Consider the following 18,729-nt stretch of genomic DNA (forward strand, 5'->3'; position numbering starts at 1 on the left):
CCAGATATTCTTTGAACATCCAAATAATGCTCATCATTGCCATTCTAGATATGAAGATTTGTTTTAAATTTTATCAATCCTTTATCCTTCAATTCAGAGCAAATCTCCTCATTAAGAACATCAATTCCATTCTGAATCTCCCCCCCCCCAAGCCCCAATTCCCTTCTGAACAGTTTATGGTTATGAAGAATTATCATGACTGGTGTTTCTTCCAACAGATGTTTTAATTCAAGGAGATTACTTGAATCCTCACTGATTTTTGGAGGGCCTGATCTTTCTGGATAAAGAAAAGTGAGATCTCCCAACTGAACATTTGTTCTTATAGTCACTGGTAGCAACACTGCTGAGAAAGTGTCCATGAGGAAACCAAAAAAAAAAGAATCTAAATTCATCAGATTTCATCATTTGTTTATTATTCATCATTCATTCATCAATCCATGCCACAATGTCCCACTCACCAGAGGGCCAAACGTGGATGTTCAAAATCAGCACACAACAAATGCATAAAAATGTGAAACAACATCAACACCATATACCTATTCCCTCCTTTCATGAACATCCAATGGATCATACCGAACAGCTATCAGCATCAAAATGTTGGCACAATGAGGAGGTCCTTCAAGTCTGGAGAACTTCCCAATTGTGTAATAATGTAGTTTTAACAAAGTAGTTGGAGTAGTGGACTAACTTCTAGAGAACAGGAAAGCAAAACAGCAGAATAAGAAGAGTAATTCAGAAAAAGCAGAGTGCACATGCATGCACAGACACACTCCCGAAGAAGCCCAAAAAATTAAATATTTTCAGAAAATTAAATTTATTTTAATAAAAGAGTAGGTGTTATAAATAATTGAAAAGCTGTGATATATAGACAAATCATGATACACTTTTCAAATCAAATGAAAGTCTATGGGTGTGTGTGTGTGTGTTAAAGATACCAAGCTATTTTAAACCTGGTTTTACTCCATTTCCCAATTTAGCAAACAGACAAACAAGTATTTTGGCGTATTTTTAAAATCTTTTTTGTAGTTTTCATCTGAGATATTTTTTGTTAGCTGCAGTAACTCTAGAATCCATTATGTTGACTATCATAGTTGCTAGTAAAATAATGGAAAAATTTAAAGAGCTAAGGTATGCAGTGGGGGGGGGGGGGGAGCAAAAGACTCGGTGATCAACACTCTCACATAGTGAGTGCCCAGACTCCAATCAAAGTGTGGTCTCAGACAGTACTCTCTGTAAGCTGTTATAATCTTTCTCTGTGCACAACCTGGTAAAGTAAGCAACAACCCTCTAGTTATAATTTTCCTCAATAGCTTACTCATGAAGGCCATCCCACTGATATAGCTGGTAGAGAAACAGGATCCACCAGCTCCTCTACCATCAAATCACGATCTGTGTCTCCCTCAATGTATTCCTTTCTATTTTCTGTCAAAAGGATTTTTAAAATGTTTCATCCAGGCTATCAAAGGTATTAACCTCATTAGATGTGATCTACAGTTTGATGCTCTCATGCACCTGATGGTTCATGCCTGAGCCAACCTATTATATCCTAATGATTGATCAATCTCAGAACACTCTGTTCCAACATTGTTCTTTGCACTTATATTTTCATACATTTTGATACAAGATCTTCAGATCTTGTATTAAATCATCAGCTATTGTACCTTCAGATCTTAAATGGAATTTCTTTTATTTTTGAAAGAAAAGACTTAAAGTTACAACAAGTGTTATTTTTTCTAAACATACCTGTGCAAGTTCTCCAACTGCAGCAAGTACACTTATAATAACCCAAGGATTTGGATCAGGATCTTTCAATTTTGGAATTAATACCTACAAATAAAGAAAAACAATTTATCACTAAATGCATTTTAGATGATATTCAAAATGTTAAAAATGCACAATAAACAAGACTTGTGTATATATATATATATATATATATAATTTAACTTCTTAATACTTCTTTATGTTGAAAGGCACCATCAGCATAACAAAAATCAACAGAAAATAAGTTGAACTTGCAAAAGAACCACTAAGCTAGTTGGGATCTCACAAAATAATAAATATGAGATGTTATAGTCAAGCAATAGTGATCAGGGAAAGGAAGGAGTAGCTATAGTATTCTACATTAAACAAAAAAGAAAATTTCAAGAATAAGGGCAATTTCAAAATGGAGATGCTGGACAATGGAACTTATTTGTGTGTATTATCCAAAAGAACATTTGACTAAGGAAAATGTGGAAGAATTAAGAGAAGAAAGACAGCTAACATAATGAAAATGGAAAAGCTGGTCCTTGAATTAAACAGCAGACTAGGAAATGAATACCAGGTATATAACAATGTTTTGGGAAAATTTGGAGAAATTTTCCACTAGGCACTTCACTATTAAAATCCATTATTAATAAGCTTAGGAAACTGAAAAAGAATTACAGATAGTGATTGTTTTTCAATGCTATCCAGTAGATACTTGAAACATTCAAGTGTCTACTGGATTTTACTAGAATCATCACTAGAATGTTTCAACAAAGATGGACAAAAATTCACATGAAGAGAAGTTGTGTGTTATAGGAAAATGACCTTACCTACCTACATAACTGTCTAATCATCATCAATTTCCTGAAAGTGATCCTTAAAGGGTGTTTAAGTTAACATTATCAATACTCTACTTTTTTTGACAGTAGAGTTTTAACATTATCAATACTCTGTTAAAAATTTTTACTCCAATTAGTTCAGAACTCAGTTTTATCAGATCTTGTATATCTGACTTTTTAGACACTTCTGACCCATTGATCCACCTAGATCTTTGTTTTCCTCTGTCTTTAATTTGCCATCTTGGTATCAAACACCTGTTTTGCTAACCTTCCTCTATCATTTTGTTAAAGTGACAATACCACCATAAAGCTCTGCCTATGCAACTGAATGCTAACAATGTGTGTACTAATTCAGCCACAAATGCTATCTGTTCATTCCACTAATTTTTTTAGAATTATTATTTTGTATATGGGGGAAAGAGGAGGGGTAGTTCTGGTTTTTGATCAACTATTTCATTTCTGACCTAACTCTCAGATTCATAGGTTAAAACTGGTTTGAACTAAGTCTTGTATATAATGCTAGTTTAGGGATTTGGTTAATTGCTCTCTTATTTCATATAAACTTATTCAACTGGCACTTCACTAAACCAGCTTTGTTTATTTTATTGTCTATTTGCATACTATTTCCACACCTAACTGACAAAGTTTACTTGTTCTATAGGTTCTTCACTGAAAATACATTTAAAGTTTTTGACATTCTACCTATTTTCATACTTTTGTCTTTTTATTGCTAATTTTTATGCCAAATATGTTACAGCTTTTCTTCAATTAATTAAAGAATCTCCTCAAAACTTGCACTCAACTGCCTTGCTGTCATCTGTGTACCCACTCAACAGCTCCCCCCCCCCTAAAGCTTATATCGAACTTAGCTCTTTGCTTTATGCAGTGATGTACTAAGTTTGATATAAGCTTTGGGGGGGGGGGGGGGAGAAGCTGTTGAGTGGGTACACAGATGACAGCAAGGCAGTTGAGTGTAAGAGTGTGCATAAAATGCCTAGGTTAGTACTACAGATAACAAACCAGAATTTTCTGGTTTGTTAAATAGGTAACAACCTAGAGTTTCTGGCATTGGTTCATCATGGCCAAAGGTTATTGGCATTAGTGAAACATGGCTGACAGAAGAATCCGATGCACCGCTTATAAAAACATACTACGAACCTAGGCGGGAGACTAGAATAAGAATAGATTTTGGCCACGTCTGCAAAATTACAAGGTATCACTTAAGTACTGTCTTGGGATCACCTCTTGATTAATAATACTGTTTAATCTAAAAGCGCTAAGTAGCACAGTGAAATATAAATTTCTTAGTGTTTTTACAAGAGGTCGATCTCAGACAATCTGATACTCTGGTATTGGCTTGATCTCGAGGCAACTCTTTTGTCCCCCAGAAGTACCACAATGAGAGTTTAACGGGGATTTGACCGAAAGACTAAAGAATAGATATATGAGTAGAAAGTAAGACACAACATAAATGGTGCAGCCGGCAGGATGTGTTTATATAACCGAGATAAGTACTTTATATAAATCACAGTAAGCTGGTTTTGGATTCCAACCAGAAATTCTTAACAAAGGCAAAGGTTAATTTAATATTTGTGTTAACTTAGAGGCAAACATGTCAAACCCTTCTAGCAGTTCAATAATGGAAGACAATGAGTTTTTTCAATGCATCAAACCCCAAGAAGTAATTCCTCAATTCTCAGGGGAGGAAACTGATGATGTGATCGCGTTCTTTAATTATTTAGAAAGACTGAAGGAAACGGGGGGATGGACTGAGTTTCAATGCTGGCCTTGGTCCATAGCAAATTGGTGGGAAAGGCTGAAGCTTACCTGTCCTCCTCCCCCCATGCTAAGAGAAACCGTAGAGTACCTAAGATTCAAGCAACTGCTAATCTCCGAGTTCTCTTGGATGAAAGGAAGTCCCAAGGTTTTAAGGGAGTTGTACGGTTGCATATAAGAGGATGGTGAAGGAGTGATTAAATTTCTTGAAAGAATATTGTCCATTACTAAGTCAATGAGAATATCTTCCCCAGAAAAGGAAGCCCATCTGAGATGGTTGGCCTTCCAACAGTTTAGGGTTGGCCTGTATGATGATTTAAGGGAGGTAATCTTTAAGAAAGGGGCTCAGGAATTAGATGGATGTTTGGCTCTAGCCATAAACAGAGAAAAGATAGTAGCGGAGATGGCTCAGGTCTCACTTCTAAGGATTCAAATTAAAGGAAAACCAGAAAAAAAAAAACCTTGGAGGGGGGGGGGGGGGGGCAGAGCAAATAATTATTCCAGAATTATTGTTTGTAAGATATCCGAATGTAAGATAACAACGAGGAATGAATCAAAAATGGGAGGGGAATATTATATGCAATCAGTTTCTTTAGCAGAAGCAATAAAGGAACGGCCCTTGCTGCTGGTAGAGGGTTCAGTTGAAGGAGTCCCCTGTAACTTTCTCTTTGACACTGGAGCCAACATATCAGTGGTTCCGATACAATTAATTGGGAAACTCCAAACCAATAGCCCTGATAGCTTCAATGAAATGTGCGAATCCATCAAGATCGTGGGTATTGCCAAAGTCAAACTCTGCTCAACATTAAAGGTTATGGCTAAGATCTCCATGCCTTGCTTCCCGTTTGACTCCACACACAAATTGGTGGTACTTTCACAAGTGGCAAACACTAGTAGTCAAGTTATACTGGGTCTCAATTTTCTAGAAAAAAATCAATTCATGTGTGACTTTTCTACAAAGACACTGTCCTTGTGTGGAAAGAGGTATAGGCCGAAGTGTCTTGCAAAGTTTAATAGTGAGATGGAGAGGGCCATGAAAATTGAAGAAAAAGGTGGTCATGAGGATACAGGTATGCGGAAAAGGAAATTAACCTTAGATGCCTTTAAGCACTCGAGCTCAGAGCAGGATAGGGCTCACATCGAGAAATTCTTTGAATCAGTGTTCCATCAGTATCGCAAAGTATTTACGGAAGAAGTTGGTTCACTCTCCTGCACAAGATGCTGTCCGGGTTACTTCTGATGTACCTGTATATGTAAGGCAGTACTAGACGCCTGTCAAATACATGGATAGACTCAAGAATTGATGACAGATTATGAAAAGGCTGGAATTAAAGGAAGGTCATGTTCCCGATGGAACAGCCCTTTCATATTAGTAGAAAAACCGAATGGTGGGCTAAGATTTGTCCTAGATTTGAGGGAGGTAAACAAAGTGACTAAACCCATTGATTTCCCAGTATGCAGGATTGAAGATCTATTGAATGGATTGGAAGGAGCCAAATATTTCTCTAAATTGGATCTGAACTCTGGTTACTTCCAAATTCCTCAAGGAGCCAGGAACTCAGCCATGAGTTTTCAATGCTTGATGAATTCTGTTCTGTCTGATATGTTAGGAGAGGGAGTGATTTGTTTCCAGGATAATCTCCTGGTTTACTCATCCTGTGTTGAAGAGCATTGTAGCTTGCTGACTGGAGTTATGGACAGACTGAGTAGAGCTCAACTTTCCTTGAAATATTCGAAGTGTAAGTTCTTTCTCAGGGAGGTGGAGTATCTTGGCCATGTAGTAAGCAAGGATGGAATAAACCCACTGAAAATAATGTATTTGCCATCTTAAAGGCTAAGATTCCCACCACCATAAGACAGCTCAAAAGATATCTAGGCATGATAAATTTCTACCGAAAATTCATCCCCGAGTGTTTGAGATTAATGGAGCCCATTGTCAGGCTAATGAAAAAAGGAAAGGGGTTTGAATGGGAAAAGGAGCAACAGCAAGCGCATCGTCTTTTAAACTTAGCTTTGACGCAGTCACCGGTGCTGACCTATCCTAAACTGGGGGTAGACGTTTTATCTTTCGGCAGAAGCCTCCATTGATACGATTGCCTAAGTTGTAGAACAAGATGAAGAGGAAGGCCATCGCCTTCATCAGCAGAAAGCTTTCCCATTCTGAATTAAACTACTCAGTGATAGAGAAGGAGGCACTAGCTATCATTTATGCTTTAAGAAAGTTCAAGTACATGCTCCTAGGCCAACAAATTGTCCTGCGCTCTGACCGCAAACCTCTGTTGTTCATTTCTTCGATGAAAGATAAGAACAGAGAATCATCCAGTGGGCACTGGAAATGCAGGAGTTTGACTTAGAAGTGAAATATATTCCGGGATCAACAAACGTGGTAGTGGATTATCTGTCTAGATCATTGGGCTCTACACCTGAGGATAATGATAGTTCAAGGAGTAATTGTATTTCCTCCGTGTGCAAGGTGGACGTGTTAGACAAGAACAAAATTGTCCCTCTCGAGCGTCAAGTATCGGAAAAACCCCACATAGTAAGAGAACAAAGGAGAGATCCAATATGGGGAAGGGTATATGAGTCTTAAAGGGAGAAAGATACTTTGACACCCACTCCTTCGATCACTCTCTACACATTAATTGACCGGAATGGTCTCCTACTATCCAAACAGAGTGTTACAGGAAAATGGAGAGATAAGATTATAGTTCCAGCAATCATGATCCCCTGGGTGCTCTACACCTTTCATGATGCCGACATAGCTGGTCATCAAGGGATGACCAGAACGTGGAATGGGGTGCGTGACAGATACTTTTGGAGAGGAATGAAAGGGGATGTTGAAACATATGTGGCCTCTTGTCACTTGTGCCAGAAAAAAAAATCCAGTGTTTTAGGTAAGGCCCCCTTGCAGTCGGTCCCAATCCCCAGGTGCCCATTTCAAGCTGAAGCCATGGATATCATGGGTCCACTACCTGTCACCAGGAAGGGAAACAAGTACATACTTGTAATCATAGACATGTTATCTCATTATCCAGAGGCTGTAGCAATCAAAAACCAATCTGCTCAAACTGTAGCAGAGAAATTCTTTAAGCTCATCGTTTCTAGATATGGGACACCTGAGACTCTCCTTTCAGATCAAGGCTCCAACTTCACAGCTGAAGTCATGCTACAGCTGTGCAAGTTGTTAAAAATTATAAAACTGTTCACCACCCTCTTACCATCCCCAAGGAAATGAGATGTGTGAACGAATGAATAGAACGTTAAAACTCACCTTAGCAAAATTAGCTAACAATAATATTTCTAACTGGGATGCCTATATAGTGCACATGTTATTTGCATGCAGAACCGCTTTGCACACTGCCATTAAAGAGGCCCCTGAGGTGGTTCTATATGGTTTTGAACCTGCCTTTCCAAGTGATTTCAGGGATTCCTGCGCAGACTCCGGTTTCCCAGACATCGACAAATATTTGAACAACTTGGTTTTTGAAAATAAGATAGCTTATGAAATGGTGGTCAGCTCTAGCGAAGACTGTTCCCAGGGGACAAGAGATTATGCGAACAAACTGAGAAGGTATAAGGACTTGAATCCAGGGACTCTTGTCTTGTTGGAGCAAGGATCTATAAACAAAAAAGGGGGGATAAGTTTGGGAGAAATGCAGCAGGCCCTTATGAGATCCTAGAGAAATTATCCCCACTAACATTTAAGATAAGGGAAAGATCCAAGCGAGCAAAAACCTCAATAGCCCACTCAAACCGGTTAAGACTTTATAGGCCCAGACCAAGTAGACTAGTATGTCAAGGAGATTCACTGGAAAGTGTGTACGGGAGGAAAGGGAAACACTCCTCATGAAAAGGAAGGGAGTAGCATAAAACCCACCAAGGGAGGAAGGGATAATGATGGTTGTCAAAAGGAAGATGAGGATCTCATCTCTAATAACGGGCCTAATAAATACAATCGATACAGAGAAGACACGAGGAGGACGACTAGCCTGAGCGATCAAATATGTCCTAAAATGAGAGGAGAGGAGTACTACAGTGGAAATGGGATAGATTAACCAGAGCAACCCAGATACAACTTAAGACCTAGGCCCACCAATAGAAGGAACCCTTCCGGAGAGATAAAGTGCATACACCATAGGGCACATGATAATAATGGAAACAACCACAGGGGCACACGGTGCTTCTACAATCAAGGAAACCCACAATATAAAGAAGGTATAAGGAGCAGAAAATAAGGAGCCATTACATGAGACCCCCCCCCCCCGGGTTGAAGTGGAGAAAACCTGAATATCGGAAAAAAAAAAGAAAAAAGAAAAAAAAAAGGGGGAAAAAATTTTCTCAGAAAAAAACATTTTTTTATTTGAAGGGGGAACCTTTGTTGTACCCTGATAAGTTGGAACATAAAATATTTCTTATCTTTGTATAAAGAGCAAAAACACAATAAGAAACATTATACCATGCTTGCCTCTAAGTATTAAAATAATGCATTGTAAATATATCAAATATTTCATAACTCACACAAAATAAATGGTGAAGTCGTTGTGTCTTACTTTCTACTCATACATCAATTCTTTAGTCTTTGGGTCAAATCCCCGTTAAACTCTCATTTGGGTATCACGTGGTACCTCTGGGGAACAGAGGAAATTGCCTCGAGATCGAGCCAATACCAGAGTATCAGACTGTCTGAGATCGACCCCTCGTAAAACACTAAGAAATTTATATTTCACTGTGCCACTTAGTGTTTTTAGATTAAACAGTATCATTAATCAAGAGGTGATCCCAAGACAGTACTTAAGTGATACCTTGTAATTTCGCAGACATGGCCAAAATCTATTCTTATTCTAGTCTCCTGCCTAGGTTCGTAGTACGTTTTTATAAGCAGTGCATCGGATTCCAGAAATCACAGTAAGTCTTACTTGGGTACAAAAGCAAGGTTTATTAGATATCATAAATATGTACATACAATACAATAAACTTAATTCCCACCTTAAGGAAGTTCCTGACAGACACACTAGAATTAGAACATTACAATAATATAAGTATACTCAAAATGATTAACTGTGAATCTCTGAAGTAAGATTTCTTATTTATATCCTTAAATACCTTAATCATGCATGATTATCCAATAACTCTCTAATTTCTTTAGTAATTCAATCAAACCACACAAGATAGTATTTATATCTTTTACAATCCCTTCATTGAAAGCAATTCCTTTCTTTAAACATATTCTTAACCTCCTAGAACATATTAAGCAACTCTATCACAATAGGGTTGTGATACAGTAAGATTTTAAGGTAACCCTCTATAGATCACTACAGTTTGGTCCTAATTAATATCATTAATGTTCCTTCTTCTGTTTTTACAACATGGCAGAAATCTTTCGTTCATCAGCAAAATACAAATAAAGTCTACTTATCTATCCTTGGTTCTGAGTTACGTCAAAGGTCTACCAGAATCTGCCTCTCCTTAGATGAAATGTCCATGTGCTCCAATCTGGCTTTCTATGGACGGCCGGTGTTGTGACCTATTTCATCTCATCTCTAATAACCCGCCATTTATGTTGTGTCCTAATTTACGACTTTTATTCCTTTTTATATTTTCCTCTTATCTATGTTCTTCTATTACCTACGCACGAGATATCACCAAAACTTATACCAATATCTAAGTTATTCCTCCCCTTAGTACCCCTAATATTTGTATTTATACTGCACCTTTTGGGATATTTAGTTTAAGATATTATATACAAAACAAGGAGAAAGAACTCAAATATGTCTGAAAGTGTAACTATGTTGCAGTCGTGACACTTTATCTCGTTTCTTAACATTAATTTCCCGCGTGATTAGGTTCGTATTTTTCAAGTGGTGCATTGGATAGCAATTTCAGACAACTCTTTTATCATTGAACAAAGGTTTATTAAATTCCTTAACATGGTACAAATCAATTTTTTTGTGATTACTCAATTTAATGCTAAACTAAATACTTACAAACTAACATTAGCTTAATACAAATAATCAGGCTATGATCCTATAATGAGTATTACGATCATGCCGCCATATCAATTCAACACATAAATTCACTTGACATGGACAAATAAAATTAATTCACACTATTTAACTATTCAAACTAAAGTAGATTAACCAAACCATTTACTGCACTAACACATAACTAGTATTACGATCATGCCGCCATACACATTCAATACATAAATTCATTTGACATGGACAAATAAGATTAATTCACACTATTTAACTATTCAAACTTAAGTCGATTAACTAAACCCTTTTACTACACTAACACATAACTATGACATTTTAACTTTCCAATACATTACAACAGACATGCAAAAATCTCAGGACACTTAAATTTTCATATAACATTAACACTGGCCAGCTTACTTTTAATATACTCTGTCAGATACTAAAGTCCTAGTATAAATTTTCCTTGGTCACTTCAACAGTTCCGTATTAGAATAATGATACTTATCACAGACAAATTTTAGTTAACATTAGACATATTTTACAGTACCTTTCTTTCTTGGGATTTTCATATGGACCTTTACCTTCTTCTCATTGAACTATCTTGATATAACCTCACCGATAATCTTTTCTCCTACGTTCTTTTTGGAATTGAACTAGGCTTACGCTGGTTTAACTTTTCATGACTCCTAACGCACTTTGAATCATCTATATATCGGCTGTGCAACTCGCCACGTGGATCGATTTCTTTACTTCTTTCCCCTTCTCATAGTTGTCACTGAAGTTGGAACACAAAGAATATGCTTTCTTATCCTCGACTATATGGCATTCTTCGCTTCTCACATGGGAAATACGGAGTCGAAATCCCGCTCACTTTCGTTTCCGTGTTGTGGCGTGGAGATATAACTCCTATCTCGCCACTCAGGAAAACATCGTGAAATCCCTACGAAATAGCTCGCGAAGGACTCTCCTGGAACAGAATCCAAACCAAAACCAAAAAAGCCTCGTGGGGGGGGGGGGGTTCCAACCCTTTTATACCTGTTCTCCTAATGACACTTTTTCTAACTTCTTTTCTCTGCCCCCTTCTTGTTTTTACTTCATCGACCAATTAGGGTGGCGTTTTTCTGCCAAACGTCCTTTGATCGGCGAGCCCGTGACAATGTCTCAATCCGGGAATCGGCCCTGAGCGATAGTCTGTTGTTTTCCTTTGCTAGCCTCTAATTTAATCCCCCTTCCAAAATTTTTCTATGAATTTTCTTAATAACTTAATCTCTAGCCTCTCACATACCATCTCTTATGACTAATCCTTTTCTGTCTTATTTATTCAACTTTTCTTATTTAAATCATATCACAATATTAATATATTCTTTCTTTTGTCAGTTAGTTTAACAAAACCTTTATTTTTTATATATTTTATTGGATGCAAGAATCTTTCTTCTTCTTTTAATTAATTCAGCTATTATCTTTTATGCAGGGTTTTTAATTTATTTTATTTATTCTTCATGTTACATCATGATAGCTGAGAATTCTATATTCTCAAGATATCAGGGTGTAACACCGGGCTTATTCCTTCCGTGGAGATACTATGTCTAGTTCCACCGCTGCCTCTATCGAAACCCTCCGGAATGGAAGCACTGCCACCCTTCACCTGCTCACGACAACACAAGTCGAACACCAGGAGATCCAGGAACAAAAAGCCTTTTTTCAGGGTTGACAGACGCTTATATTTTCACCTTTCTTACTCTGCGATTCTCACATTCCGCAATGTCCACCCAACGCACTCACGTGGGCTCATGTCACGGCATCCAGCTTTCTCTGCTATCTCCCAGGTGCGCTGACGGCACGCTATTGCTTTGGGCGAACAGCTCCTTCGTGTTGCTGCTCCGTGACCTTTGGACTTCACCTCACCCCCCCATCTTGAACTTGTGCTAACATTCTATATCTCTTAGTACACAATGCTCTATTAAACTTTGCTAAAGGTCTACACTTCCATTATTATTTAAGTAATTTGTGAGTGGTACAAAATGCATACTTATTTGTATTCTCATAGTATGAAATATTTGCCATATTTACAATGCATTATTTTAATACTCAGAGGCAAGCATAGTATAATGTTTCTTATTGTATTTTCACTCTGTTATACAAAGATAAGATGAAATATTTTATGTTCAAATTTTTATCAGTGTATAGCACCAGTCCTGAGCAGAAACCTAACAGGTATTTGCCATTATTATTAGCTTTATTCTTTTCTCCAAATTTTCCCAAGATAGTTTTGTATGTCTGACAATCACATCCTACTCTGCTATTTAGATCCCCAACAAGGACCAACTTTTTATTTTTCATTGTATCAGTTGCTTTTTCTAAAGCATCACAAAATTCCTCACTTCTACCTTAGTAGAGCCTTCTACTAAGGTAGAAGTGAGGAATTTTTTGTAGGACCACTGGCACAAATAAGTCTCATTGTCCAATTCTCCATTCTGATATTAGCCCATTCTGATATGAGACTGCCTGCCATTCAAGAAGATTAGCCTTGTATTTTGTGTTGAATACTATGGCTACTCCTTCTTTTCCTTGACTGTCATTTCCTGATTGTCAGATATACAAAACTATTTTGGGAAAATTTGGAGAAAAGAGCAAAGCTAATAATAATGGCAAAGACCTGTTGGATTTCTGCTCAGGACATGGACTGGTTATCACTAACACCAAGTTCTAACATAAAAATTAGCATAAATTCACATGGAGAGAAGAGGCAAGGAATAAGAAAAGTCTCATTGACAATGTTATTGTTGATAGTGATGTTTTCTCCCTGGTGCAGGACACCAGAGTGTACAGAGGATTTGAAATTGGAAGCAATCACTATTTAGTCTTGAGCAGGATAAAATTGAATTTCATATTGAAAAGAATGACATGTAAGAAAGTTTTAAAGTGAATAAAAGTTGAGCAGCTCTCAGATGTGAACTGTAGACTAAAATACACAAAGATTCTTGAAAAAAAAATGAAAGAGTTTGAAAACAAGAACCAAACCTTGGAGATTCAGTGGCAAACCTTCAAGAAAACCCTGACTGATTCAGCCAAAGAGGCATGTGTGAGGTTGTCTGCAAGGATAGAAAAATCAGAACTCCATGGTGGACACAGGAAGTTAAAGAGACAGTGAAGGAAAAGAAGAAAGCATATCAAAAATTCCTGGCAAATAAGTCAGCTTTTGCTCTTACGGAATACAGAGACAAATGTAAGAAAGTGAAACACTGTGTATAACTAGCTAAACAAAAGCCATGGGAGGACTTTGGTAAGAACATGGAAAATAAATATCAAGAAGGTGGTAAGATATTCTGAAGGTTGTTGAAGAAGCTTAGAAATGGAGGAAAGAGTGCTGTAAAAGGAGTTAGAGATGATAAAAGTTGACATGAAAACGGGAGAAAAAGATATCCTTGAAGTATGGAGTAATTACTTCGAAAAATTGCTAAATGAAATAAGCAGTGATAGAACAGTGTTAAAAAACACTCAGCAGGCATATAGTCAGGAATACATATCCATACATAAGTAGAAAAAGCCATCAAAGGCTTGAAATGTGGAAAAGCAGCAGGAGTAGATGATATTTGACCAGAAATGCTGAAGTATGGTGGTATAAAAGTCTTACAGTGGCTGCACTGCATAGTTCAGAAGGCCTGGACAGAGGGACGAATTCCTGATGATTGGAGTAGAGCTCTAATAGTACCCATATATAAAAAGGGAAATAAAACTGCATGTGAGAATTACAGAGGTATTTCCCTACTGAGGGTTCTGGGCAAGATTTATGCCAGTATATTTGAGAAACGATTGAGAAGAATTGTGGAAGAAAAGCTGGGTAAAGAAGAAGCTCGATTCAGGCCAAATAGAGGCTGTCAGGATCAGATCTTTACTTTACGACAAATAGTTGAGAAAGCATGGGAATATAACAATGATCTGTATTTAAGTTTTGTTGACCTGGAAAAGGCATATCACAAGGTGCCAAGAGAGAAGCTATTCAATATGCTACAGTTATATGGTGTCAATGGGCCATAATATCAAGCAATACTTTAGTCTTTATTTGAGTTGTAAGTCAGCAGTTAGAATTGAAGGAAGTACAGGAAGATGGATTAATGTTAAATCTGGTGTGAGACAAGGATGTACATTATTTCCTCTGTTATTCATTATCTATATGGATCACATTATGAAGGAAAGTGGTATTAAACATGATATCAGAATTGGAGATGTTAATGTCAGCTCTTGCTTTATGCGGACGATTTTATACTTCTAAATAAATCCGCTACAAGTTTGCAAGATTCCCTGACTAAATTGAATAACTGTTGTAATAGATATAGTATGAAGGTCACATTAAAAAGACAAAGACAATGAAAATAGGTAGAATTGTTGAAAATGCCAACTGTGTTTTGAACGGAGAACCTGTGGAACAAATACAACATTTCAGCTACTTATGCACGATTTTTAGTGAAGATGGTAGATGAAATATGGAAATAGCCAACAGAATTAACAAAGGTGGTATAGTAAGAAGTCAACTGAATAAATTCATATGGAATAAATTAGTCAGAACACTAAATTAGCTGTATACATTGTTCAAAAGACAGTGTTCAAACCAGTTTTAACTTATGGATCTGAGAGCTGGGTCAGAATTTTCACTTCACCAAAGACTAGAGACTGCAGATATGAGAGTCCTGAGAAAGATTAAAGGCGTCAACAGATGGCATCAATGGCAATATCATATTAAAAACGAGGATATTAGGAAAGAACTTGACATTGTCAGCATCCAGGAATGTGTTAGCAGAGCTAATCTCAGGTGGTATGGTCACTTAAACAGAATGGGCGAGGAAAGATTAGCAAAACAAGTGTTCTCTGCCAGTTTGGCAGGAAAAAGACCCAGAGGAGATATAGGTGGATTGTTACAGTAAAAAAGTGCCTTAGAAGACAGAAATATAAGACCTGATAATATTGGAGTCCTGACATTTAACAGGCTGATTTGGAGGAAAATTGTAGATAGGAATTTAGTAATGATGTAAATTTTTTATGTAGTACTATCATATCGTGTACACCCCTTGAGGGTACATGTCAGGAATTTGTTGATGATGAAATCTAGTAATTGCATCCAAGAATTTGTCTATAACCAATATGAGCATATTGCCACTAAATAGAGAGAGTGATCATATGGGGAGGTGGCTAAATGTGTGGAATTTTCAGTTAAACTTACAAGCATAAGAAATTACTTGGATCGGTGTCATGGCATTGTGAAACTGCAACTGCTAATTGTTGATAGTGCATGGGAAGTGATAAAGGAGTGTTTGAGGGCAGTAACAGCGGATTGCATACCTCATCATCATCATCAAAATCCTGCCATGTACCCTCAAGGGGTGTACAGGATATGACAGTACTACATGAAAAAATTACATCATTACTAACTTCCTATCTACAATTTCCCTCCAAATCAGACTGTCACTTGTCAAGACTCCAATATTATCATTATCAGATTTTATATTTCTATCGTCTAAGGCACTTTGTACCGCATCAATCCACCTATATCTTGGTCTTCCTCTGGGTCGTTTTCCTGCCAACCTGGCAGAGAACACTTGTTTTGCTAATCTTTCCTCTCCCATTCTATTTAAGTGACCATACCACCTGAGATTAGCTCTGCTAAAGCATTCCTGGATGCTGACAATGTCAAGTTCTTTTCTAATATCCCCATTTTTAATATGATATTGCCATTGATGCCATCTGTTCATGCCTCTAATCTTTCTCAGGACTCTCATATCTGCAGCCTCTAGTCTTTGGTCAAGTGTTTTACTTCTGACCCAGCTCTCAGATCCATAAGTTAAAATTGGTTTGAACACAGTCTTGTATACAGCTAATTTAGTGTTCCGACTAATTTCTTTCTTATTCCATATGAATTTATTCAATTGACTTCCCACGATACCAGCTTTGCTGATTCTGTTGTCTATTTCTATATTTAGTTTACCATCTTCAGTAAAAATTGTGCCTAAGTAGCTGAAATGTTTTACTTGTTCCACAGGTTCTCCATTCACAACACAGTTGACATTTTCAATGATTCTGCCTATTTTCATTGTCTTTGTCTTTTTATTGCTAAACTTCATACCATATCTATTACAACAGCTATTCAATTTAGTCAGAGAATCTTGCAGACTTGTAGCGGATTTATTTAGAAGTATAACATCATCCACATAAAGCAAAGAGCTGACATTAACATCTCCAATTTTGATATCAGGTTTAATACCACATTCCTTCATAATGTGATCCATATAGATAATGAATAACAGAGGGGATAATGTACATCCTTGTCTCACACCAGATTTAACATTAAACCATCTTCCTGTACTTCCTTCATTTCTAACTGCTGACTCACTACTTAAATAAAGACTAAGTATTGCTTGATATAATGCCCCATTGACACCATATAACTGCATCGTATTGAATAGCTTCTCTCTTGGCACCTTGTCATATGCCTTTTCCAAATCGACAAAACTTAAATACAGATCTTTGTTATATTCCCATGCTTTCTCGACTATTTGTCGTAAAGTGAAGATCTGATCCTGACAGCCTCTATTTGGCCTGAATCCAGCTTGTTCTTCACCAAGCTTTTCTTCCACAATTCTTCTCAACCGTTTCTCAAGTATACTTGCATAGATCTTGCCAGGAACACTCAGTAGGGAAATACCTCTGTAATTCTCACATTCAGTTTTATTTCCCTTTTTATATATGGGTACTATGAGAGCTCTACTCCAATCATCGGGAATTCGTCCCTCTGTCCAGGCTTTCTAAACTATGCAGTGCAGCCACTGTAAGACTCTTATACCACCATACTTCAGCATTTCTGGTCGAATATCATCTACTCCTGCTGCCTTTCCACATTTCAAGCCTTTGATGGCTTTTTCTACTTCAAGTATGGATATATATTCCTGACTGCATGCCTGGTCAGTGTTTTTTATCACTGTGCTGTCATCACTGCTTGTTTCATTTAGCAGTTTTTCAAAGTAATTACTCCATACTTCAAGGATATCTTTTTCTCCTGTTTTCATTTCACCTTTATCATCTCTAATTCCTTTTACAGCACTCTTTCCTCCATTCCTAAGCTTCTTCAACAATCTCCAGAATATTTTGCCACCTTCTTGATATTTATTTTCTATATTCTTGCCAAAGTCCTCCCATGACTTTTGTTTAGCTAGTTTTACACACTGTTTAGCTTTCTTACATTTGTCTCTGTATTCTGTAAGAGTAAAAGCTGACTTATTTGCCAGGAGCTTTTGATATGCTTTCTTCTTTTCCTTCACTGCCTCTTTAACTTCCTGTGTCCACCAGGGAGTTCTGATTTTTTTATCCTTGCACACAACCTCACCGCATGCCTCTCTGGCAGAATCAATCAATGTTTCCTTCAGAGTTTGCCACTGAATCTCCAAGGTTTGATTCCTGTTCTCAAACTCTTTCATTTTCTTTTCAATAATATTTCTATATTTTAGTCTACAGTTCACATCTAAGAGCTGCTCAACTTTTATTCGCTTTAAAACTTTCTTACATGTTATTCTTTTCAATATGAAATTCAATTTTATCCTGCTCAAGACTAAATAGTGATCACTTCCAATTTCAAATCCTCTGTACACCCTGGTGTCCTGCACCCGGGAGAAAACATCACTATCAACAATAACATAGTCAATGAGACTTTTCTTATTCCTAGCCTCTTCTCTCCATGTGAATTTATGCACATTTTTATGTTGGAACATGGTGTTAGTAATAACCAGTCCATGTCCTGAGCAGAAATCCAACAGATATTTGCCATTATTATTAGCTTTGCTCTTTTCTCCAAATTTTCCCAAAATATTTTTGTATGTCTCACAATCATTTCCTACTCTACTATTTAGATCCCCAACAAGGACTAACTTTTCCTTTTTCATTGTGTCAGTTGCTTTTTCTAAAGCCTCAAAAAATTACTCCACTTCTACCTTAGTAGAACCTTCTGTGGGACCATAGGCACAAATAAGTCTCATTGTCCAGTTCCCCATTCTCATATTTGACTGCCTGAGACTGACTGCCATTCAAGAAGATTAGCCTCGTATTTTGTGTTGAATACTATGGCTACTCCTTCTTTTCCTTGATTGTCATTGCCTGAATATAACATTTTGTATTTATTGCTCAGAAAGATCTCACCAGTTTTGGTCTTTTTTGTTTCAGTCACCCCTATTATGTCGATCTGGTACTTATCTAATTCCTCAGCTAGCTCCATTTCTTTGCCATTCAGGCTTCTTACGTTGATAGTACCGATCTTTAACTCTGGTGATGTTGAGTTGGGGTTTGTTTTCAGATTTGTTCCAGTAGCTGACTTTTTGCTGTTCGCCCTGGTTCCCTGGCGAAAACAA

The 18,729-nt window shown here is 37.2% G+C and overlaps 1 protein-coding gene across 7 annotated transcripts in view; it reads right to left on the bottom strand.

Annotated features, from left to right (window-relative positions):
• The window catches only part of mTor (serine/threonine-protein kinase Tor), an 816,233-nt gene that overhangs the window by 587,364 nt on the left and 210,140 nt on the right, over positions 1 to 18,729 (bottom strand). For all 7 annotated transcript variants that reach the window (XM_090412780.1, XM_090412800.1, XM_090412771.1 and 4 more), the window contains one exon: positions 1,744 to 1,827. In XM_090412780.1, the coding sequence (XP_090268906.1) occupies positions 1,744 to 1,827 (84 nt within the window). The remainder of the gene's footprint in view (positions 1 to 1,743; positions 1,828 to 18,729) is intronic.

Source organism: Typopeltis vanoorti, chromosome 2, assembly GCF_054136105.1.
Source record: "Typopeltis vanoorti isolate ZY-2024b chromosome 2, IOZ_Tvanoo_1.0, whole genome shotgun sequence".
Lineage (NCBI taxonomy): Eukaryota > Metazoa > Arthropoda > Arachnida > Uropygi > Thelyphonidae > Typopeltis > Typopeltis vanoorti.